This window comes from Lactuca sativa, chromosome 2, assembly GCF_002870075.4.
Source record: "Lactuca sativa cultivar Salinas chromosome 2, Lsat_Salinas_v11, whole genome shotgun sequence".
NCBI lineage: Eukaryota > Viridiplantae > Streptophyta > Magnoliopsida > Asterales > Asteraceae > Lactuca > Lactuca sativa.
The window spans coordinates 187,438,191-187,463,106 of NC_056624.2; the positions used below are offsets into that span (position 1 = coordinate 187,438,191).

At 31.4% G+C, this 24,916-nt stretch overlaps 2 protein-coding genes across 6 annotated transcripts; both read right to left on the reverse strand.

Annotated features, from left to right (window-relative positions):
* Nucleotides 1-524: 524 nt before the first annotated feature.
* LOC128125858 (serine carboxypeptidase-like 2) lies at nt 525-9,739 on the reverse strand. 2 transcript variants are annotated; one of them, XM_052768563.1, is made up of 14 exons: nt 9,497-9,734; nt 9,272-9,417; nt 8,507-8,583; nt 7,588-7,710; nt 2,967-3,069; nt 2,833-2,870; nt 2,662-2,760; nt 2,483-2,575; nt 2,268-2,393; nt 2,125-2,196; nt 1,492-1,610; nt 1,307-1,420; nt 968-1,013; nt 525-885 (listed from the first exon to the last, which is right to left on the reverse strand). In XM_052768563.1, the coding sequence occupies exons 1-14, from the start codon at nt 9,622-9,624 to the stop codon at nt 802-804; spliced, it is 1,368 nt and encodes a 455-aa protein (XP_052624523.1). In that variant the 5' UTR covers nt 9,625-9,734; the 3' UTR covers nt 525-801. The 2 variants fall into 2 exon arrangements, with proteins under 2 accessions (XP_052624523.1, XP_052624524.1); XM_052768564.1 differs by lacking the exon at nt 7,588-7,710 and having other exon boundaries at nt 9,497-9,739.
* Nucleotides 9,740-10,131: 392 nt separating this feature from the next.
* On the reverse strand, nt 10,132-23,977 carry LOC111889161 (serine carboxypeptidase-like 11). 4 transcript variants are annotated; one of them, XM_052768561.1, is made up of 16 exons: nt 23,468-23,509; nt 23,271-23,347; nt 23,076-23,192; nt 22,898-22,955; nt 22,622-22,744; nt 21,632-21,734; nt 21,481-21,518; nt 21,304-21,399; nt 21,125-21,217; nt 20,910-21,035; nt 20,764-20,835; nt 11,658-11,779; nt 11,467-11,580; nt 11,342-11,405; nt 11,055-11,208; nt 10,132-10,376 (listed from the first exon to the last, which is right to left on the reverse strand). In XM_052768561.1, exons 3-15 carry the CDS (start codon nt 23,102-23,104, stop codon nt 11,125-11,127), a joined length of 1,122 nt encoding a protein of 373 aa, XP_052624521.1. In that variant the 5' UTR covers nt 23,105-23,192; nt 23,271-23,347; nt 23,468-23,509; the 3' UTR covers nt 10,132-10,376; nt 11,055-11,124. The 4 variants fall into 4 exon arrangements, with proteins under 4 accessions (XP_052624521.1, XP_052624519.1, XP_052624520.1 ...); XM_052768559.1 differs by lacking the exons at nt 22,898-22,955; nt 23,076-23,192 and adding an exon at nt 23,721-23,969 and having other exon boundaries at nt 23,468-23,613; XM_052768560.1 differs by lacking the exons at nt 22,898-22,955; nt 23,076-23,192 and adding an exon at nt 23,721-23,965 and having other exon boundaries at nt 11,342-11,387; nt 23,468-23,613.
* Between the last annotated feature and the right edge of the window lie 939 nt (nt 23,978-24,916).

Genomic DNA, 24,916 nt, shown 5'->3' on the forward strand with positions numbered 1-24,916 from the left:
GTGGGTTTCTGTTTTTTATAGGTTTTAAAGAAGAAGAAGAAGAAGAAGAAGAAGAAGAAGAAGAAGAAGATATATATATATATATATATATATATATAGAGAGAGAGAGAGAGAGAGAGAGAGATGATACGATGGAGTGGGGGTGGGGTGTGTATTTTTTGTATTTGTATATTTCCTTTTATTTTGTAATTATAAAACATTAAAAATTGTAAAAATAATGAAAAAAAGAAATTAAAAGGGAAAAAACGTCCATTCAGGTTTTCCAGGGACCAAAACCATGGGAACATCTTAATTTTGGGACCAAAACCACGTAAAATTCTTGATTTTGGACCAACCATGCAAGTCGGAGACTTTTTGGACTGTATCCACAGTTTTTTGCAAACCACGAGGACCAAATTTGCAGTTTTGTCTATAATTTTTCAATTGGTTCTATGTCTAATCATCAGTAAAAAAATATATCTTATATCCTATTATCATTCACATTATCTTTATTTATTTATTACACTTTACAATGTGGAAGAAAATTGAAACATTATTTACATTATTTTTTTTTATTACAACTAATCATCTTAATTAATATTCCAGTTTGAGAACACACAAAGTTTTTGAAAACACACATCCAAACACTTATAAATTGAGTTAGCCACTTTCAAATTATGCATGGTATCGTGGTAGACATCTCATTTATACAATATAATTGCATTTTTTTTTATTTTTGGTATTTGTTGAATGAATAGACAATACAAGATTTGTAGACCATATATCTTCCAAACCGTATGTTTATTAATGTGCATTGATGGATTACAATGGTTGACCATGTATCCACCTCTTGAACATCACAAAACACTCTTCGGGCTTATACTCGGGGGCTGTGTGCCCCCCACCCTGCAATGACAAAATATTATGTTCAGTTAACATCAACACTTATTAAAACCCGAGACAATTATGTAACACTCCAATTACTTGCCTTTACAGTGGCATATGTCATTCTATTGGAATAAGTCTCTGTGTACCTGCCCAAATACGATAATCCACTTAACTTCGATACATTTGGACTCGGTTTGAGTACTAGTTGAAAAGTTATCTTTTAGCTTATCAACAACTTATCAATAAGTTATTTCAATAACCTATCAAAAAGCTAGTTTTCAAACTAAGATAAGTTGTTTTTATGGTCTTATCGAACATTATGTTACAATAAGCTCAAAAAATAAGTTAACTTATAAACTAATTTATGCACGCAAAATATAGCCTTGATATCACATAAGGATAAGTTGTGCAATGGAAAATAACGACAATTGTAAGTTACCCTGCGATTTGACCATGAACCTTCCATGATCGCCATTGATCAATAACAATGTAACCAAGGTCTTTTATCCATGCTTGAGTCGATTGGTGAGGAATAACCATATCGTGGTCACCACTATGCCAAATTATTGAAATGTAATTAATTAGGAGATCAAACGTCAATGTGTGTTATAAAATAAAGACTACCTGTATACAAGTGATCGATAATCCTTGTTGCTGAGGTTGAGATGATAAGGTCTGACATCATCTACTATCGTTGTGAAATTTAAATCATAATTGCATCTTATCCAAGTTCCAATGCTCTCCTTCATTTTTCGTAGCATATGTTTAGTAACACCGTAATTTTAAATTATTAATTTCACTATAAAGTTACATATGATAATCTTACTCTATCAATTTTATATTCCTAAAAGAGTATAGAAAAATAATGTTTTTCAACTCACTAATGTTGATGCACTGTCAAAATAGGTATAGGATTAGATTGTTGTAGATAATATTAGATTATGAGTTGTTCAAGTCACATTGGAGATATTGGTGTAGTTTAGGATCACAATATGAGTCTTTAAAAAAGTTGTTGTTTGGATGAATATGATTTTATAAAATGAAGGTACTTTGGATAAACATAAGTAAAAGATGAGAAAAAATTGTTAATAGCGGGATTTAAAGGAAGTTCTCCCCCATCCTGGTATTCTTTATTCAACGATTGTTTCATAATTAAGTCAAAATATATCTATTTATAGCTAACCGGATCAAATCAAGTATCTATTAAGTAAACAAACACAACTTAAAATTTTATTTTCTAGAAATTTGCACGAATACCTTTCTGATTCGCAATGCTTCTCTAACGCCAACATCATTTGCCCAGTAATAAGCTAGACGTGTTTCATCAAACTACAACAATACTAAAAAAAACAGTAAATCCCCTTAAGCGTCGTGTTGCAAGATTTATAATACAAACTTACCCGACAATAAAATGCAGAAAGTAAACGTCGCTCTTTAGACAACATTTGTCTAGGTAATTTGATTGGCGATTCAGTATCACCACAATATGGTTCTAATACTTGGGGTTGTTGGATCCCGTCTATACACTACAAAAGTTATATATTTTGGCTTTCATTATGGTGTAAATATGAGCAAATTATGATTAAAGAAAGTGAATGTGAAATAAGTAACACACTTTCTCGTATAACGCAAGATTTTGCAGACATTCTACATTGTCTGGGTTTATGTAGTCCGATCGATACTCGCCTTGACAACTGTGGAATAGTGACTATAAAGATATTGAAAATTAAGAGCATTAGATAATAAAACAAGTAACAAAATTTAGGAGATGATTACCATTTGTGTAGAACAAACCTTATAGAGTTCATCGGAAATAAGCCCCATACCATTTGCAAATCGTATTTTATAATTGTCTTCTTCTGGGAATGTCAAAGGGTTCCCGAGTACGTATCCCTGTCACACAAGGTTAACTTAACCGTTTTGTATTCAAATATTGCATTTTTTTCATAAGACAAAACTTGATACCTTTATATTAATGTAAGGCTTAATGCCAATTTCGTTTCCTACACATTGCCACATACTTTATGGTAAATTCAGTTGCACAAGATTTATGATGCAACTATTTCACGAACACTTGTTAATATACCAACAACACGTACCATTTGATATTATTTGTGTGATTATGGGGATTGGGTTTCCAGAGTACGAGTCGCCTCCAATGTAAAACGGGTTGGAAATGAACTCCATATGACTTTCGAGCCACTGCATAATGCATTCGAGTATAGTAAAAAAAACTTGCAAGACATTTGAATTCAATATGTAGTACCTAACATGTTTAGGATATGTTTGTTCGCATTAAATAAAATAACAATAAAATGATATAAACATAATGATAAATAAGTAATTATATCCGGTTATGTTTCTCGTAAACATAAATAGTCATTTAGTATTTTTTTTTCTTCGAATAGCAAGCATTCCCAAGCTCCAAGTTGTGGGATCTGAGCATGCGACAACACCATTTTGGAATTTGGAATATGTTGTTTGGTGTGTAATAGCATGCACATTAATTAGATTAAGTTGGTAAACATAGACAAAGATGTTTTAATGTTTGTGAAATGAGACCAACCCTTATACGGACCACGGTGGGTCTCGTGGTCTAGCTAGCCACGACTGTGGTTTGTGCACATTAGCTCGAACCATCGTGGTCCTCCGTGCTCGTGGTCTTCAATGGTGGACATCATGAATCAAAAAGACCAATAAGATTGGATTGCTCACTTGAAGGAGGGAAACTGAAAAAAAGAGGGAGCTGGAGTTTTTTTTTTCTATGGGTAAGAAGACACAATTTCTAATTCTTGCCAACTTTGAACCCTGAGATGCAGTTTATTGACAGAAAATTCTCTTGACCAGAAATCCTTTAACATATATAGTTTCTAAAATGACAAATTAAACCTTGGATTTATATTACCTAATTAATTAAGTAATTTGTTTTAAATTATTATTCTTATTATTGTTATTAAATCACTTATTTGTATAATTAGTATTTAATAAAAATTATATGTTTTTTTAATGTATTTTTGAATTAAATTTAAACAAAAAAATGAGGTGGAGTGGTGTGTTTAGTGGTAGGTATCCCATGGTTGGTGGTAGGGAGTGTGGTGGTGATGTGACACTCACCACTATAGTTGTTAGTGATGGATATAACGGATGACCTAAGTAATCACTTTCGCTGAAGTGGTATTATTATTATTATTTATTATTATTATTATTATTATTATTATTATTACCTGTAAATTATTATTAAATTAAAGACCAAATTCATTTGCTAAATAAAAGAGTAAATTACACAAAGGTTCATGATTTCTTGGTGTGGTGCTAGATTAAACAATTTCAGTCTAACCTTTTTTCTTGCATCATGTGAGTTTTTCTTTCAAAGGATAGTTATTAAGTTGTTAACTCTAAGGACCAAAGGGCTTCTAGCCCAGTGATATCTTGTGTTGTCCTTCCTATTTGAGGTCGAAGGTTCAAGTCCCGCAGTGGACATATGTGAAATAATTTAGGAGTAGTTTAGTATATTTTCTGTTTAAAAGAAAAGGTTAACTCTAAGGTTTGGCTTGTTTATCTTTCTTAAACTACCATTTTACCGTTTAGTAATTTATTTTAATGTATTTGTCTTTTCAAAAGAGACCCCTGTCCACCCCTAGTGCTCCTATGAACAACCGTCACCACCATTGTCACCTAACTCAAGGCTATGACATGAAATGTGTAACTCCCAACACCATGAAAAGTAAAGCATTATCACTAGTACCTCTACACACATCTCATGATTCGTTTTAAATTCTTAGAACTGTTCTTCGTCCAGGTGAATCAAAAAGACCTAAAAACAACTTTTCAATTGTGGGCTTCAAATTGTTTTTGGAGTCGTCTATGGTAGGTGTTGTGGTGGTTAAAAATCAACATAGGAAACCACCATCAACTCAAACCTAAAGTGAAGGGAAGTGAAGTGCGACAGTTTCTTTGGTTTTGAAGAGCAAGGGGAAATAAGGTGGCGGAATAAAACCAAAAGGTGTGTGTGTGTGTGTGAGGGGGGGGGGGGGGGGGGGGCTCTTATCACCTAAGTGAACACCACCCTCTCATATTTTAATGAACCAGAAATACGTAAAATGATAAAATCGAGTATTTTTGTGTGTGTGTGGGGGTGGGGGGCTCTTATCACCTAAGTGAACACCACCCTCTCATATTTTAATGAACCAGAAATACGTAAAATGATAAAATCGAGCATTTCTTTCAAACCTAAAATTAGACCATTTGCAAACCATATAAAAAAGCTTTGCACGAAATAAGTTCATAAAATAGGTTGATAAATTTTCACAAATGATCACAATACTTTTCAATTTTTTCCTAAAATAGTCATTATGAAACATTTTTTTGCATGAATGGTCTCTACAGAACAAACCTTGCACACAAATAGTCCTTATGACTAACTCTGTTAACAAATTATGTTATGTGTTTATAAAACGATGAAAATACATTTTTTATTTTTTTAATTCTTTATATAAAAAAACAAATATACTCAAAAAAGATACACACACATACAAGAGCATACACCTACTGCCACCATGCACCATCACACCACCTATTGCCATCGCCCACCATCCAGTGTCTACTGCCCACCACCACTTACTGCCACCTATTATAATTACTTTTCAAATCCCTTACCACCACACCACTTGCCACCAAAACAATCACCATTACCTACAACCATCACCATTAACCACCACCACAAATCCTTGCAAAAAATTGAGACCCAAAAAACCAAGACACACACATACACACACTCTAGAAAATCGAGATCCCTTTTCCCATTTACAAGAACATGTTTGTGTAGAAGATGACAAATTCTGATTAAACACACACACACATCAATGCCTCTATATCCAACAAATGAATCAACTATTATTTCTTGGAAACCCGCTGACGCCAAAACTGTACCAATAACTCCTTCATATCGTTCGATTATGATCCTTTGTATGAAGTAAAGTTAAAGGGAAGGACAGAGACATAAACGAAGAGGGCCGGGTGGTGGTTTTGTTTGTGGAATGGCGCCCGGAGGTGGCCACAAAAATGCCATGAAGTCAATGTTGGCATACCTTGCTCCGAAGATCGATCATAGATGGGTTTAGGTGGGATTTGTAGGAGACATCAAAGAGAACACGATGGCAGTGTTTGCTTTGAAATCTGACAATCGAAATCGGGGATTTGCACAATTTTTGTCTTCTCTAAAACCACACCTGCAATCTCGAACCGATATTCTTCATTTTTTTGATTAACAAGCCTGAATCAATTTCAAAGGAGGGTGAGGGGTAGACATTTTGAATTGATTTCAAATGAAAGGGGAATTTGAGTTTCTAAATTGATTTCAAATGAGAGAGGGGAGACGAGATTTGGAACTATTTCTGGCGGAGATGGAAATGGTAGAAGAAATATGGGTGATGATGGAGATGGTTGAAGGTGGCGACAGTCAAAGATGGATATGTATGTTCTTGAGAGTGTGTGAGGGTGTTCTTAAGAGAGACTATGTGTTTGTATGTGTTTTGAAGAGAGATGGAAAGATGAGAAGCTGAGAGGTGGAGAGAAAAAGAGAGAGAAAGAGAGGATATATATATATATATATATATATATATATATATATATATATATATATATATATATATATATATATATATATATATATATATATATATATATATATATATATATATATATATATATATATATATATATATATATATATATATATATATAGGAATGAGTTCTATGGAAAACAAATAACTAGGGCAACATCTACCGGAATCAATAATCAAATGACACGTGTCCATTTCTTTCTTCACAAGTAATGTATTGTGGAAGTTATTGTAGAAGTGATGTGTTGTCATATTTTCATTGGTTCAAATATGTGTTGCCCTAATGATTCATTTTCCATATAACTCTTCCCTATATATATATATATATATATATATATATATATATACACACACACACACACACACACACACCAAAGAGCTTCTAGCCCAGCGGTATCCGGTGTTGCCCTCCCTCCTTGGGGTTGAGATTGTGGATATATGTGGATTTAAGGTGTAGTTTAGGAGTAAGTTATATATATATATATATATATATATATATATATATATATATATATATATATATATATATATATATATATATATATATATATAGAGAGAGAGAGAGAGAGAGAGAGAGAGAGAGAGAGAGAGAAAGAGTCATAAGGGTCATTTGTGTGCAATGTTTGTTACGTAGGACCATCCATACAAAAAAAAAAGTTTCATCTAGGCTATTTTAAGAGAAAATTAAAAAACATTAAGACCATTTATGAAATTTTATCATATAATTTTTTACACTTAAAAGCTTACTTGATCCTTTATGATATTGTAAAGACCATTATTGTTTGATTAGATTTTTAAAGAGTGTTTTACATGCATGGATTTAACAACCTTAGTTGTTGGATACTTTAACATTTATAAAAATTATAAACAAGTAAATTAGATATTTTAAAACCATTTTATAATAATAAAAATAAGGATATAAAATTATTGTAAAAACGTGAAGTTGAAATTTTATTATACAATCTAATTTTTCGAAAAAGACTATCTAACTATGCACTCTTATATGTATGTTGGAGCTAGAACTAAAATGAGAGAAATATTATTTTCGTAAAGTACATTTTAAAATTATAAAATGTGTTACTAACTCTTAAGAATATACCTTTCTTATAAATTCGTAGGCATGCTCAGAATATAGGATGTTATTAGAACAAGAAGCATGTGCCGTTCTAGCATAAGAGAACCCAGTACCAACGGGAATATCTAAGAAGATTATGTTTGTCATCTGTATCATAACAAAGTTTTATTAGAACCAACTTGAATTACATGTTACATGTTACTTATAACGAGTCAAATATATAAGATAAAAAGATAAGCAAAAAACATAGACAAAAATGAGGCAAAGTATATATCCAAAACGTGATATAATAAAACGTTTAATTGTCCAAAAAAAATATTGTATTTATATAGAAAACCTGTAACCAATCCATAAACATTAAACAAAATAATGTTTTAAAAAAATCATAATGGAAAATGCCATCAATTTGTTGGTTACGAAAAATGAAAAGAACGAAATTTCAACTAAAACTTGTCTAAGCTTTTATGTGTGCGAACTCACACATAAATTCGGCACATTCTTTTCATTTTTTGATCAATGCCGAATGACTGAACTAGCCATTCTAACTTCTTTACACGTCTATTCAACCATCATACGGTGATGGTTAATATCTCATTCGTTCATTGTCCATTTTTGACTTTCCATATACCAAACCTAATGCATCATTGAACATAACAAACATGAAACATCCACAATCTTCTTTCCGTCTCTAGTTTGGATAAGAACCGGGCATTAAGCTCCAAAATGGTAAAACCCAATTCTTTTAAACGTATAAACCCATCTTTTATATATATATATATATATATATATATATATATATATATATATATATATATATATATATATATATATATATATATATATATATATATATATATATATATATATATATATATATAGAGAGAGAGAGAGAGAGAGAGAGAGAGAGAGAGAGAGAGAGAGAGAGAGAGAGAGAGAGAGAGACCTTGGTCCATGAACGAGATCTCGAAATCAAACTCGGCAAGCTTCCGTTATAAGCCACGGCCTCAAATTCAATTGGACCTATTTTATTCCGATCGGATCAAAAAACCAAATGTTAAAAATACATGTCTAAATTATTATATATGTGCTAAAAGTGTGTTAATGTTAAAATATATATATATATATATATATATATATATATATATATATATATATATATATATATATATATATATATTAAAATTTAGGGTGCACGTTTAAAGTTATTGAATCAAAGTGACATGTTTTTTTAATTTTACGAAAACGTATAACAATTCGTTGGATTATACATGATATAAATGAAAAAGGGTGATATATTGCAAATAAACGTTTATAGTATACTTGGGATCCCACCACAAAACGTGAAGGTTTTGCTAAATCGGGCCGGCCGATCGATAAGGCTATGTTAGTGTATGAGTGATAGTTGAAAGTTGAAACACATGCAAGTTTGTTAGAAGTTAGTCGAGTTAGTTTTATTAGTTTTCTGTTGTTGAGATTGTATGTAACTTAAACTTGATTCAATAATCAAAACTCAGAGATCTTCTCTCCTCTCCCTCTCTCTAAATGTGCCAATCATTAGCTTTGATTATTTTTATATTATTTATCAATTATCATCAACAATCCATCATTAAAGAAAAAAATTCATTATTAACCTTAACATGACATTCTTTATATAACGGCAATCCATCCTTTTAATCACAAGCATCCAAGAAAAAGTAAATATAAATACCGATTTCAAAGAGGAGGCCAGAAATGGAGGAACAACCCGGACCACCAGTAAGCCAGAGCATGAGAGGATCGTCTTTGGGATTTGACTCAGAATGAATGAAGTAATAAAACAATTGAACATCCTCATTCACATCCACGCCAACATAGCTACACATTATGGATATGTTGAACAAAAAACATGATAACTAAGATGCAAAGTCTAAAAATATAATGAATACATGGATACCCGGTTTCCAAATAAAAAGGAAGAGGTCCTTGAAACCCTGGAAGATACTTTATTCTTCCTGTTGATGTTGAGTTTGCAACACACAAACAAAGGGAGATGATGAAAAAACGATACATGATATTGGGCATGATTTAATTTCCTTCCCTTCAACCAAAAAAATGTTAGGTAACTCTAAGCAATTTAGCACTCTCAAATTTGATAGGAAGAATTAGTTGGGTTATGGCATTACGTAATATTAAATAGTAACATTATCTTATTTTATATATTTGTCCTTTTATGCTTTTTCACAAATCAATAGCCAAATTCAATAACAACACGTTAAGATAAAATTGCGTGACAATTTTATAATGAGAACGACATCATATATTTAAAAGTCAAAGTAGACATTTTCTTTTAACCCAGACCTCCTTTCATTCCCCCGGCCCATTTGAACATCGTATAACATGTTGTATTATTGTAAGAACATGATTTTATCAAAAACCTAAGAAGATGCTAGATAACAAGAAAAATTACATAGAAGAAATAGGGTTTCTAAAGCCAACCAATCAAATTAATTTTCATTTGATACTCCTAATGAAAAACCAAAAGATGGAACATATTGAAGTCTATGACTAATTGTCTAATCACTATGTGAATGAAACAAACATTATATGTTTTTTTTTCCTACTAAAAAAAGTGGAACAACAAACACGATTTGATGTCAATCTCTCATTTATACACAAGACATTAATGTCTTTTTCTCCCTTTTTACCCAATTAAAAAAAAAAAAACTTATTTTTCTCCTTAATCACACATCTCTGTCGTATAGTCCTTTCGTCTGACTCAAAAATGGTCGTGGTTTATGTAGTTGGCCATGAAAGTCCACAAAAGCCCCCAAATTCTACACCAACACCAAACACAGAATTAGGCAGAGCAAAATTAAAATAAAGTCTAATCACGTGTTAAAGAAAAACTACTTATAAGGTTATAAATGGGTATATTTATCTAAAACGGCTCTATTTTAAACTAAATCTTTGAACTTTTAAATTAAGTTAAAATAACATGTTTTGTTTGGAAACCTTGATATCATGCCATTGACAATCGACAATTTGACATAGAAACAAAATAAAATAGTTATGAGGAAAAAACTCCAAACTTGCATTAATGTTTTAATTGGCTATATATAACGTTTCTGTTAAAGATTACGTACTTATCTGTATATAAAATTAATCATGCATATCTCTCCATTTTTCTATATATCCAAGCAAGCCACAAAGCTTTCTAAGATAATTGAGCCAAAACTAATAGTAGCTTCAATCTACGATGATTTTATATTTTAGGAAAAAGTCTAGAAAAACTCAACAATTAATATCCTTTGATGCTTAACGATTCATTGTGTTATTTTAGGTCCATTGAAATCATTATATTTTTTAATTGTGGTTAAATTAATGATTCACAAATATATAACCAAGGAAAACTGTTTTGCATATTGCATCATTTGTTTAACCTATAAGGCTATAGAGATTATGTGGAATATCGATTACATTTTCTGAAAATAAAATGATAGCAATTTTCTTACGGTTTCTGGATGTTATTAGTGCAATGTAATCTCTTTAGTTCCCTATAGGATATGCAACCGATATTTTTGGTTACAGTGGTCGATAGTCAATCCACCTCTTTAACATCATAAAACATTCTTCGGTTTTATATACAGTTGCGATGTGCCCTGCACCCTGCAACACACAAAAAAAAAATGCATCGATCCAGATTCAAATCTCAAAAGCTTCAACTTCAGGTGACCTATCGTTTTCAAAAATAAAAACAATATTTATAAACATAGGAAACAATAACATTCTGGTAACTTGCCTTCACAGTAGCAAATGTCATCCTATTCGAATAACTCTGTGTATACCTGTACAAACATGACAACCTAACTTCAATAGATTTGGTATCACGTTATGGCATGACTAATAACAACAATGATACATTACCCGACTATTTGACTTTGATGCTTCCATGAGCGCCATTGATCGGTGACATTGTAATCAAGGTCTTTTATCCATGCTTGAGTCGATTGATGAGGAACTTGCATATCATGATCACCACTGTGCCAAATTATTACCAAATTTCAATCCCAAGATCAAATGTGAATCCATATAATATGTTGTAAAACGAAGAGAACCTGTATATGAGTGAGCGGTAATCCTTGCTACTAAGGTTGAGATGATAAGGTCTCACATCATATAATGTTGTGGTGAAATTTAAAAAATCACGGTTGCATCTTATCCAATTTCCTATGCTTCCCTGCAATTTTGTAGGATATGTAAACAAACTATGGTTTTTGTAGGATATGTAAACAAACTATGGCTCTATCTACCTTAAATATATAGGAATTGTTATTAGTTATATCTACCCTAAATATACAGGAATTGTTATTAGTTATCCATAAAGTCGTTTAACATTAAGATACATATGAACCAAAGGGCTCTTGGCCAAGCAATATCATGTGTTTGAAAATGTATATCTCCTCTAAAGGTTGAGAGTTCAAGTATCGTGATGGAAAATGTGTAATTTTGGGAGTAAGATTTAGAGGGTGTGAGTTAACTGTTCCAAAAACACGATACACACAAAACTAATATTTTTCGAACTCGTTAATGACAATTTTAATAATCAAACGTTAAGGGTATGTTTTCAAAACTAATTGGTAGTATAGTTTTGTTTGTGTAGAATAGTTCGACAAAAGTAGCTGTAAACTTATATAGGGACACATTACAGATAGTTTTCTTTGTGTAAAATAGTTCTGCAAAAATAGTTGTAAACTTTTAAAGGGATAAATTAAGATAGTTTTGTTTGTGTAGAATAGTTCTGCAAAAGTAGTTGTAAACTTTTAAAGGGATAAATTACATGCTAAAATCTAATTTTGGGTTCTTCCAAGTGTTCATTTCATCAATGGAATATAGTATTATCGATTCAATTAAACTCAAATTTTTATTAAAATGTTTTATACCTATAACCAACTTTTTATTATTTTTAAAACCATCCGTTGTCGAACTTTTAATTCAGGCATCTGACTCACCTCATATATCTTGTCTTCGTCAATTCCTCACACCTCCTTCCACCAATATGCAATGTCGTCATCGACCCTCAACAAACCCTATCATCTTCACCGTCCTATCATAACACCTCACAATGCCCATTCAACTTCTGCTCGTATACATAACCACACACCTCTCTATATGACCAATCCTTTCACAAAGTTAACCCTTGTTTTTATTTAGTTAGTTATCAATTTTATTCATTGTTTCCTAGTATAATATTTTCCTTATGTGTTTTTGGACATTGTATTTTCCATAACTTATATCTTCACATCGAAGGAATATATATATATATATATATATATATATATATATATATATATATATATATATATATATATATATATATATATATATATATATAACAATACATTGGTTTTACAAAAAAATGGCCTAAAACATGGGCCTATTAAACTATTATTTGTATACTAACATCATCCCGAAACTTGATTGGGGTTTAATGCTCACATTAAAACTGAACCAAAGTTCAAGAAATAAAGATGATGGAGAACCTTTGAATAAGATATCATAGTACCGAGACGATGATAGAACATGAAGTACATGAGCTCTCCTTAAAACAACATGGTAGAGAATAAAGTGTATGTCAATCTCAATATAATTAGGTTTGTTGATGTTGAATTGTGTTTGACATGTATTTTTGCAACCATTGTCATAGTAAACAACAATTGCTTTAATGAGTGAAGCATGAAGTTCTCTGAGGATATTACACAACCAACATGTCTTAGCAACGACATTAGTGATGCTTATGTATTCATCTTCGAAACTAGATATGAAACTCACATCGGGTGAAGTGATTGTGCCCTAATAAGACACTATATCAGCTCAAGTTTTCGTTTGAGTAGGTAATGATTCTAGAGGATGCGGATACATGCCATAATCAGTGGTACCATGGACATGGCACATGATGCACTTCAGATCATGAAAATAGGGCTCAAAAGGATCATACATATAAAGACAAATGTATTGAAGAATGTATGTGAGATCCTACCGATAAGGATTGGCTAGGGTTGTGTGTCCGGTCTGTGTTACTAGTATTGAGGATATGTTCCTGAATAAAACATAATCAAAAGTGCATGAAGTACTTTGAATTTATTTTATATGTAACACCCGTTTTCTGGAATAGGTCGATTGAGGACTTAAAGGGATCAAAGGTAACGTTTTTGGGAAAAACCTTGTGCCAAGACGTGGTGAATAGAGCACCACAACGTGGCATGCCAAATGCATGAATGTGTATCTCTTTGAGTGCCACTATATGACAAAATATTGGTCACGACGTGAAAACCTCCTGCCTACAAAACCATATTTTACGGGCCTTGAACCCTATTTAAGGGAAGTTTAGTGTTTGCACACCCTCAACCTCCGTCACATCTCTTTCACCCTCAAATAAACCCTAGCCTCCATCTAGTCCTTTTAAAGCTTTGAGGTGTTTTGTGAAATTGCAGGAGAAGAAGAAGGTGTTCTTGAGTATTGATCTAACAAACAAATATCATCATCATCTTGTTGCACACCTAATGGACCTTTGTAAGTCCTCAAGTTGTTATCTTTAGTGTGCAAACCTTTTAAATCTAGATTTAGAGGCTTGTTCTTCATATTTTTGTTGGTTTGGATGAGTAGATTGTTGGATTAATGTCTAAGTCCATAACTATTTTGGTATTTACTTGACCCGATGGTGCATGGTCCTTTTGGGTTGCCTTCACCAAAGCAACTTGATAAGATGAATTATGGAGAGAAAGGATTAAATATGATTTATTAATATATTATGAGAATAATATATTAAAGGAGAAATCATAGTGTTTAATTAATATTAGTCAAGAATTAATTGGTAATTAGTTTTTGTGACTAAAAGAGATTAATTAAACTTAAGGGACTGGAATTGTAATTATAAGATAATTGCAATTTGGGCCATGGATTGCCTTGAATCAAGAGGTGGACGAATTCTATGGGGAAACCCATAAGGAAATCGTCCATGGGCTTGATTAAAGGAGTCTATGGGTTGCTTAGGGCTTAAGCAACCAAATTAGGGTTTCCTTGTTAGATAACCCTAATAGCCTCACTATATATAGAACCCTTAAGGCTTAAAAACGTGGACAAGCAACCTTCTAGGGTTTTCACACGGTTTTGGCAGCCTCCATCCTCTCTCCTCTTCATCCTCTTGCTTATGGTGTTTGTGAACCATTAGAGGAGTGACACTTGTGACTCTAAGCCTTCCAAAGTCAATTCAAAGGAGGATTTGGGATTGTTATTGCTACATAACAATCAAGGTAACATTATAAACCTATTCTTATGTTAATATTGATTTCCATATGCTAGAATTAGGGTTTATAGTCTTGGATTCAAAGCATGTACAATAGAGAAACCTAGATCCAAACATTAGGGTTTGTATGAGCACACAGGATGTTCTTATAGCCAAAACCCATCATAGATTCCATAAAGTAAATAACTTTATGGATCCTTGAAGTCCCTTTGGAGTTATATGCTCCAGATCTAGAGGTCTACGGTGTTTTGGTCACATACACAAGTTTGAGTTTATTTCCTCCATGTTTTTGACCTAAAATGTAAAGAGACATGCATTGTACATGCATGTCAATAAAGCACCAATTTTTATAATGCATTAGGTGAAGCAAAGCCTTCTGGAACATATGGATGGGTTGCTTTGGTGATTAAGAACCTAATACATTAAGAAGGCCAGAGCAGTTCTCACAACGTGAAGGATTGGCCTTCACGGCGTGATAAAAGGCAGTCTCCGCGACTATTTTGTCTTGAGGCCACCACGACATGGTAGAATCTTTGCCACGAAGTGGCGGCTGGCTGTGAGAATTAAAGACAGTTTAAGTATTTTGTACAAACTGCTCAAAAGTTGTAGCTTTAAATTGATAATGATTTACATACAACAACATATTAAATCTAATAAATTAAGTATAATATGTTAAAAACTAAAGACATAACTTTATAAGTAGAAATAAAGATATTATTTTAATATTGAAATTTAGTTTCTTTATGATTACACTTTAGGTTTGATATTTATTTAACATTATTAACCAAATTATAATCATTATTAGAAAGACACTACAATTTATCACTTTTAACTATTTACAAAATATTATTTTGGTTGTTTAAGTTAAACTAAAATTTATATTTAAGTTGGTCCTATAATGTTATATTTAAATTTATAATTTAAATATTTTATACAAATTGTTCAAAAGTTGTAGCTTTAAAATGATAATGATTTACATCCAACAATATATTAAAACAAATAAATTAAGTATAATATGTAAAAAAGTAAAAAAAAAAACATAATTTTATAAGTAGAAGTAAAGATATTCTTTTAATATGGAAATTTAGTTTATATATGATTACAGATTTGATATTTATTTAATATTATTAACCAACTTATAATCATTATTAGAAAGAAATTAAAAAATCATGGGAGTCTTAAATGAATGTGGTGAAAGAAAAAATATTTCCTTTATATATATATACACACATACACATAGAGCTAGGTTCAAATGTGGATTGACATCTATTGTGTGAACGTGTAGATAATGCTATTCTGTGAGAATTATAAAGAAAATATGTTGTTTGATAATATGAATACGTTCAATCTTATATAATTATTTTAATTATTAAACATTTTCACTAATTAAATCGTCTATAAAGTTATTATACACTTGTTTTTAATTATTCTCATTCTGTCAGAATGTTATCAGGATGTTTATTGAGTTATATTCTGTAATAATTAAAATAAATAAAAAAACGATGAATGAGAACAAAAATGAATTAGAATTGGTGAAAATCCATTAAAATAACAATAGTTCTGTGAGATTGAACATATTCACATTACTAAACAACATATTCTCTTAGTAATTTTTATAAAATAGCATTATCCACACGTCCACACAATAGTTGTCAATCCACATTATAACCTAGTCCCACACACATATATTGTATATTAAATTTAATTATTATTTAATTAAATAAAGATAGATATTGAATGATATTCATATTATAATTTTTTTAGGGAAACTAATTAAGTTCGTCATCAATATCAGCATTAATATTTTTTTAGAATGAATTTGCATCTACGTTTTTATGATGGGTTTGTGTTTTGTTTCAAGAGCCACTTATTCAGAATACAAAAAAGTTGCTTAGAACATTGAGAACGATAATGTATTCTACCATAATGAGAGTTTATTCTAGTAGAATACACCATCGTTCTCCATGTTTTAGGCAATTTTGTTGTATTTTAAGTGAGTGAATCCTGAAACAAAACTCGAACCTATACATGAAAACCTAGATGCGAATTCATTCTGAAAGAATATTATTGCCCATATTAATAACAAATTTAATTAGTTTCCATAAAAATAAAATTATAATTATGTATATCATTTAATATACATACAATTATGAAAATCATTTAATATCTATCTTTATTTATTTAAATAATAATTTATTTTTTATTAAATTCTTAATTGTTATTGGTACATACTATCACACAATAAATGTAAGGATCAAGTAAGAACTAAAAAAAAGTTAGGAATTGTGAGGACAATTTTTAGCCTTAAGATTGAAAAAAATAAATGACCAAGATTTGATTTTGTTTATCGTCAAAATCTCATTAGATGATATGACATTTTCGTAATTAATTGCGAGATTTTAATAAGTTCAAGAGAAGGTTAATTGTTTGGAGGGTACAAGTGAAAAAAAAAAACAAAAAATTAAATGAAAAAAAATTAAAATTAAGTCATGTGGCATCTCCAGGAGCTGACATGTGCTCACCCCCTCCCTAAGCATGACAATTGTCCAGTCCTTATTGGCTGGTGGGTTTTTTTTCTATCCGCTTAGTTTTTCGACCATAACTTTTTTTTTTTTGAAAAAAAAATCTGAAAAAACCAAAGTTTTTAAAATTTAATTCTCTACAAAATGAGCACAATCATGAAATTTTGAGAAGAAAGTAGTTTTTTATTTTTTTTATTTATAAAAACCCAGAAAAAATTCTCCAAAAATTATAACAATTTAAGGAATACCTCACTATTGAATGACTTCGTAAAAAGAATTTTTAAAAAATAAGGTATTTTAGATACCAAACTTGATTTAAAATGTTAAAAGTTTTTAAAAAAAATGTTGAACATAATATGATGCAAATAGGGATCATTCAAAATATTTATGATTCAAAAATATTATGATTCAATATGTTTATGATCTAAAAATATTTTGATACAAATATTTAATGATCCTTAATTATTATATTTTTTATGATTCAAAGTTAAATGATTTAAAAAGTATAATGATCCAAATGTTATATTGAACAAAAACTTTATTTAATTCAATATATTATGATCCAAAAAATATGATGCATAATATCGTTATGATTCAAAATTTTATGATCTAAAAATAATATGATTCAAAAAAAGTATGAATGAAAAATATTATGATCCTTAATATTGTTCTTATTTAAAATTTTATAATTGTTAAACATTAAAAAACTTAAATAAATATTTAGTAAAAAAATCAAAAAATAAAAACAAAAAAGATCCCTACTATCTTTGTAATGCCCAGTTCCTAGTACGTATTTTAATTTAAGTTTTTGCATTTTTGCTCTGGGACTCGACGAGTTGGAGGTCCAACTCGTCGAGTAGATGTGAGTTTTGGGACGCGGGTGGAAGTTTCTACTCGCCGATTCGAAAGTCCCGACTCGACGAGTAGACCTGTCTAGATGAAACCCTAAATTTGAGGGTTTGCACCCTATTTAAACACATTAAGTGGCCTCCACTCCAATCCATCACGCTCAGACCCCCATTCACGAAACCCTAATCAATTGTGAGTGTTCTTGAGCTTTTTGGAGTCATTTTTGTGAATTGAAGCTTGGAGGTTCAAGAAGAAAGTAGTAGATCCAGAGTCTTGGTTGCATTTCCAGCTTGTTTGAGGTAAAAAGCTTCAACCTTGACTTCCCATTTGTTAGATCTTCTTTAGGGCTTGAATCGTCATTTTTGGGGCATTTCTAAGTCCCTTTCGGGTTTAGAGTGTATAGTAGAGTGATGACTTCAGATCTCGAACCATGGAAGGTTCTCTTGGCATAAAGGTGCCATCTTTATGGCCATGGGAGCCCCATGCACCTTGTAGACTTCATTTTTGGGTATTTTGAGCTTGAAGACCCATGCATGGACGTAAAGCTCGTATCTTTACGTGTTATATCCACCCTAGGAGGTCAGATCTACCCGTTGGATGCAAAGAGCTCGACATAAATCGATTGTATGGACATGGACTTTGGGGGACTCGCCGAGTTGTTCATAAGACTCGACGAGTCGGGTAATGATTCCCCCAATCCTTTTCTGTTTCTGAGGAATCTGGTTGAGTTTAGAAGAGGACTCAACAAGATGAACGTGAATATGAACTTGAAGATCAAAGGACTCGACGAGTTCAAGGCAATGTCCCGATTGATATGAAGATGAACTCGACGAGTTCAAATGGAAAGTCTCCATTCTGTCATAAGGAGAAACTCGGCGAGTTGGAGGGCAACTCGACGAGTTAGATCGTGAAGTTGAGATTCTCTGAGTTAGGGAACTCGACGAGTTGGTGGACCAACTCAGCGAGTTGAGTCAACCAGAAGTTGACTTTGACCATGATGTTGACCTTGGTCGTGACCTTTTACTTGAGTTGACCCTCGAAAGGGTTAAGAGTATGAATGGTAATTAAGGAAGCTTGTTATGTGTAGGAGTTTAAGGAGATTGAGAGAGGGATCCCAGCACCGATGACAATTCGAATACCACACGACATTGAGGTGAGTTACCTTCCTGTAGTAGTGGGTATACAACCATAATTTCAGCCCACTAGTAGGGGATCTTTGTTAGATGATTGTCTTTGTGATAATTGTCTGGTTCGTCACTATCTGAAATGCTTTATGGGATGAGATGTTTGCTATATATGTTAGTGGTAGTAAGGGTGGGATAGTCCCCGGATACCGATTAAAATATACCGAAGGGGTCGTCAGAACCCATGCATGCCTAGCAATATGTTTATATTATGCTATTATGTGGTAGTGGTAGGGGGTGAAATAGTCCCTAATTACCGGTTGAAAGATACGGAAGGGAAGATTAGCTCACGGTGACCGGTTGAAAGATACGGAAGGGGAGGTTAGCTCCCGGTTACCAGTTGAAAGATACCGAAGGGGAGCTCAGCTCCCATATATGCCAGGCAAATACCGGTTGAAAGATACTGAAGGATGGTCATTATAAGGTATGTGGTATGATAGGGGAACTCACTAAGCTTTGTGCTTACAGTTTTCAGTTTTGGTTTCACGTACCTCTTCATCGAAGGGGAAGGAGTGCATCGCACACATATGATTTCCGCATTTTGAGATCCATGAGATTATACTATGACATTATTACTATCTTGATGATATGGTTTTTGAGACATGTGACTATGGTTTTATGAATTAAAGTAACTCAATGATGTTTTCTTATAAATTGTTTGTATAAAACGTTATGTCAAAAATGAAATTTTTGGTTTTGAAAATTCGGATGTTACAATCTTCAAGTATGTAGTAAAGATATTTAAAAAAAACGAAAAAAAATTAAAAACATTCAAACCGAACATTTATCTATTAAAAAAATTGAACTATTTTTTAACGAAAAACAAAAAAAAAAAACCTAATAATAAAAACGAAAAAAAAAACAAAATAAATGAAAAAGAAAAGAAAAACTCATTTAAATTACGTTTCATGGACGTTCGTCGCACAAGATTATTTTTGCGAGTCTGTATTACGTTTCATGCACGTATGAACGCGTCACGACCAAGTAAATGAGTTTAACGTTTGTGCCATTGACGAAATGATTGGTGGAGAATAATCCTCGTTGTTATGAAAATTTGAAAAAAAAAACTTATTTTTTTTATTTTTTATATTTATAAGAAACTCAGAAAAAAAATTCTTCAAAATTTTTAAAAATTTAAGGAATACTTATACTCACTATTCTAATGACTTTGTTAAAAGAATTATCATCACGGTTCTTACTAACAATATTGAGTTTCTTAGTCTTATAATATGTGCTTCAATTTCCTCTATAATATGTGCTTAATTATACTGTAACCTAAACTTAGTCAATTCAAAAGAGTACAAGCTAGTTTCTCTTCAAGTGCTTATGACTACGCTTATACTTACTTTAAATGTATAATTACCTTTCGGATATGCAATGCTTCTTTGACGTCATCATCATTCACCCAATAATTAACTAGATCTTTTGGATCATACTGCATCGTCAAAACCACATGCTTATTAAATCTCATGTTAACTGGATTTTATAAGGATTATATAGTAGACATACTTGACAATAAGATGCAGAAAGAGGCCGACGCTCTTTAGATCGTATTTGGCTAGGCAGTTCTATTGGCGAAACGGTTGCACTACAATACGGTTCTAACACGTCTTCCATATTAATACCATTAATACACTACAAAAGTTAAATATTCCGGTTTTTTCATGGTGCCAAGTAAATAAATTTATAACTAACAAAGAATGAATGAGGAATAAGTAATAAACCTCCTGGTATAACTCAATGTTTCGAAGACACTCTATGTTGTTTGGGTCTATATAACCTGATCGATATTCTCCATGACAGCTTTGTAACAATGACTATAAAGTCATTGGTAATGAAAATCATTAGATAATTAAACAGGTATTGAAATATAGGAGATGCTTATGATATAAGCTGGACAAACCTTATAGAGTTCATCTGAAATAAGTCCCATACCATTTGCAAATCGGATTTGATAATTGGTAGCGGGGAAAGTAATAGGGTTCCCGAGTATGTAACCCTATTGCACAAGGTTCATCAATCATTTGTAAATTGATTTTGTAATACCTAATTGCAATTTACATGGGATAAAACGTGAAACCTTGAGATTAATGTAAGGCTTAGTTCCAACATCGTTTCCTGCACATGACATAAATTATGTAAAATTTGATTATACATAATTGATGCTCAAACATTTTCACAAAATAATAATAATAATAATAATAATAATAATAATAATAATAATAACATACCATTTGATATTAGTTGTGTGATTACGGGGACAGGGATTCCAGAGTACGAGTCTCCTGCAACGTAGAATGGGTTGGAAGTGAACTCTGGATTATGCTTGAGCCACTGTGGAATGTATCCAAGTATAGTAAGAAGACTTGCACTGTCAGATTATCATATACAACATGTTTCATATCTACTACATTGTTGGTTTGATGAAATGTGACAAACAAATATAAAAAAACAAGGCAACAAAATAAGCATCTATATTTTATTATAGGGTCAACACTATGTTTGGGAAGACTATTCTAGTGGACTAGTGGTCTATAAATGACCAACAAACGCATTTTATTACATCATCAAATGATCAAAGGGTAAAACATTTTTTTTCCATGATTTCCAAGAGTTATATCGGTTAGAATAGGTTGACTTTATAATTTTGCCCGAGTTTTAGATTTTGTTACAAATTTGGTCTAAATATTTTTTATAGAGTTGCCACAAAATTAGTTTGTTTTTACAAATTCAATCTTTTTAAACTTCTTTTAGAAAACTTTTTGTATAAACTTTTTATTAAAAAAAATAATAATAATTTTTGTTGATAATTTTCCACAACATTTTTATTAACTTATTATACAAATTCTTATACTTTTTTTTTTTACATTTAAACTCGTAATTTTTCACGTTTAACATACTTAGGTAATTACTTTTAAATCGACTAAAAATATAATTGTTTTAAAAACAAAATTCATCTCTTAAAACTTATATTTTTAATATGAATAACTACTAAAGTTTGTAAATATTTTCTTTTACTTTTCCAAAATTTATGACAAATATCCTTTTTCATTGTGGCGTTTAATCTTGAATAAACTCAAGTAGATATTTAAAACGAATATATTTTTAACCGTATCTAAAAAACATAAGTGTATACATAAGTATCCTAGTTCTTTTGAGTTGAAATTAATTCACCGTTCTATCAAATTTGCAAGATAAAAAAGAATGTTTGAGAAATGTACCTTTCTCATAAATTCGTAGGCATGGTCAAAATATTGGATGTCGGTAGAATGAACGCTACGTGTTGATTTTGCATAAGAAAATCCTGTACCGACCGGAATATCTAAGAAAATTATGTTTGTCATCTGCATTCCAAAAAGATTTATTATATAAGAGTAGTCAATTTCATAGATGTTTTATCTATAATAGATCAAATATAGGGTGTATTAAAATAATTTCATTAATAGTAATAATATAGTTCTTGTATCATATTTAAGCCATGACTTGTACATATGTACCGATAAGTAGCATAGCTGTAAGGATTTAGAAGAGGTGCACCGCCATCTTTGCACTTTGCTGTAATGACATTATGAATCACATTCCAATGTTGAGTGTGACACTAATTAATAGAGACACCATGTATACCTTTTTCATAAAAATAAACAAACCCAAAATATATCATCCTATCTGTCCTACCTTTTGACTAGATCCAGTTTCCATGGCATCCAATGATCAACGTATTGACACGTTTGTATATATACAGTTTTTAATTATGTTGCACCGAATCCCCTCCCTCTGGTCCACGAAAGCCGCCTTCCACACAAAACTTATCCGCAAGAATGTAAACATATAGAGAGAGAGAGAGAGAGAGAGAGAGAGAGAGAGAGAGACCTTGGTCCATGAATATATTCTCGGAATCAAGGTGGGCAAGCTTCCATTGTAAGGCACCGCGCGAAACTCAATTGGACCTATATTGTTTGGATTGGGATAAGGAACCGAAGTTTCATGATTATTAAATAATGTTTGGTGATCTATATTTATTTACTTATTGATAAGAAATCAATCAGATATCAATAAATAATAGATACCGATCTGCAGAAGGAGGCCGGAGATTGAAGAACAACCGGGGCCGCCGGTAAGCCAAAGCAAGAGAGGATCATCTTTGGGATTTGACTCAGAATGAATGAAGTAGTAAAACAGTTGAACATCCTCATTCACATCCACTCCCACATACCTACATATACATATATATGTCATTCATTTCAATTTGGTGGCTAAAAATCACATAAACAAACCGAGGAAGAAGAAGAAGTGAAGTAGATCTAATGAATGATCGAATACCCTGTTTCGAGATGGAACGGAAGAGGTCCTTCAAAACCTGGAAGATACTCGATTCTCTTTGTTGACGTTAAATTTGCACTACATAAACAAAGGAGGATGATCAGAAAACGATACATCATCGATCTTTGGTATTATATTTACATATATGATATATGATATGATATATGTGTTGTATTTGAAGAAAGATTAGAGTCTGTAATCACTAATATGACAACCTGGGATTTAATACGAATACATAAATAAATAAATATATAAGCTAACAAATTATTTGTCCTGTCACGCCTTTTAAAACCATTAAAAATGTTATATTCTGACATGGATTTTATCCATAAAAGATTAGGTCATGGGAGATAGACACACTTATTTACCACCGTCCTTTAAATTTATGGATACTTTGAATCATAAAATAAAAGTTTTTTATTTTTTCAAAATAAAACTTAAAATAATTTATAACGAAATTTAAGGATAAAATCTAGATACTTTTTGGTATGTATTTTAATTTTAAAAAAGTGTTCATTTACAAAATTATTTTAATAAAATATATTCAATATTGTTGGTGTTTTAAGCATGTTGATGATATATGTTTAATAATGTGATATACTAATATACTCATAATAATAAGTTTAAAAAAATTGTAAAATAAAACTTGTATATAAAACTAAAGGATAGAAAATGAATTAATTTTGAAAGTTGTTGAACTAATGTGAGATTTTGAAGCACATCTATGCTAAAGAAAGCCCAATATGGTGCGCCTCTTAGATTAAATTAACGGCCATTAGGTGTGAGCAATTTTGATTTAAAAAAAAATTGTTTTTTGTCCAAATCCAAAAAAAAAATCAAACTAAATTGGATTTTAGGCGATTCATATTAAAATGAAAACTCAATTACAGAAATCCTAAATTACAAGTTCTGGTGAACTTGATTTAGACAAAAAGAAATATAGAAAGGTGAAGTTGATGACGTTGCCTATTTAAATATGGTTATAAATAAAAATTAAATAATATGTCATATTAGAAATATGAGGCTGTAGGAGTGGTGCCACTGAAATCGCACTTCCTCCCAGCCACATAAGCGTCATGTCACTTTTTACCACTCAAATGTGGTTTCTTGCCACACCAAGGGTGTGGTGCCACAGTTTTAGTTTCATTTTTTTTTTTGTTTTTTTTTGTTAACTATTTTAATTTAATAAAACTTAT

What these genes read in the sequence shown, in the direction of transcription:
- LOC111889161 (XM_052768559.1), bottom strand. Translation starts at nt 23,839, where the DNA reads ATGATGTATCGTTTTCTGATCATCCTCCTTTGTTTATGTAGTGCAAAT. An exon ending in TTTCTGCATCTTATTGTCAA is followed by an intron (nt 20,836 to 20,909) that starts GTATGTCTACTA and finishes TTGACGATGCAG; the next exon opens with TATGATCCAAAAGATCTAGT. An exon ending in TACCGCTCACTCATATACAG is followed by an intron (nt 11,581 to 11,657) that starts GTTCTCTTCGTT and finishes AATTTGGCACAG; the next exon opens with TGGTGATCATGATATGCAAG.
- LOC128125858 (XM_052768563.1), bottom strand. Translation starts at nt 9,624, where the DNA reads ATGCCCAATATCATGTATCGTTTTTTCATCATCTCCCTTTGTTTGTGT. An exon ending in CCTACGAATTTATAAGAAAG is followed by an intron (nt 3,070 to 7,587) that starts GTATATTCTTAA and finishes TGCATTATGCAG; the next exon opens with TGGCTCGAAAGTCATATGGA. An exon ending in TTTCCGATGAACTCTATAAG is followed by an intron (nt 2,576 to 2,661) that starts GTTTGTTCTACA and finishes ATATCTTTATAG; the next exon opens with TCACTATTCCACAGTTGTCA.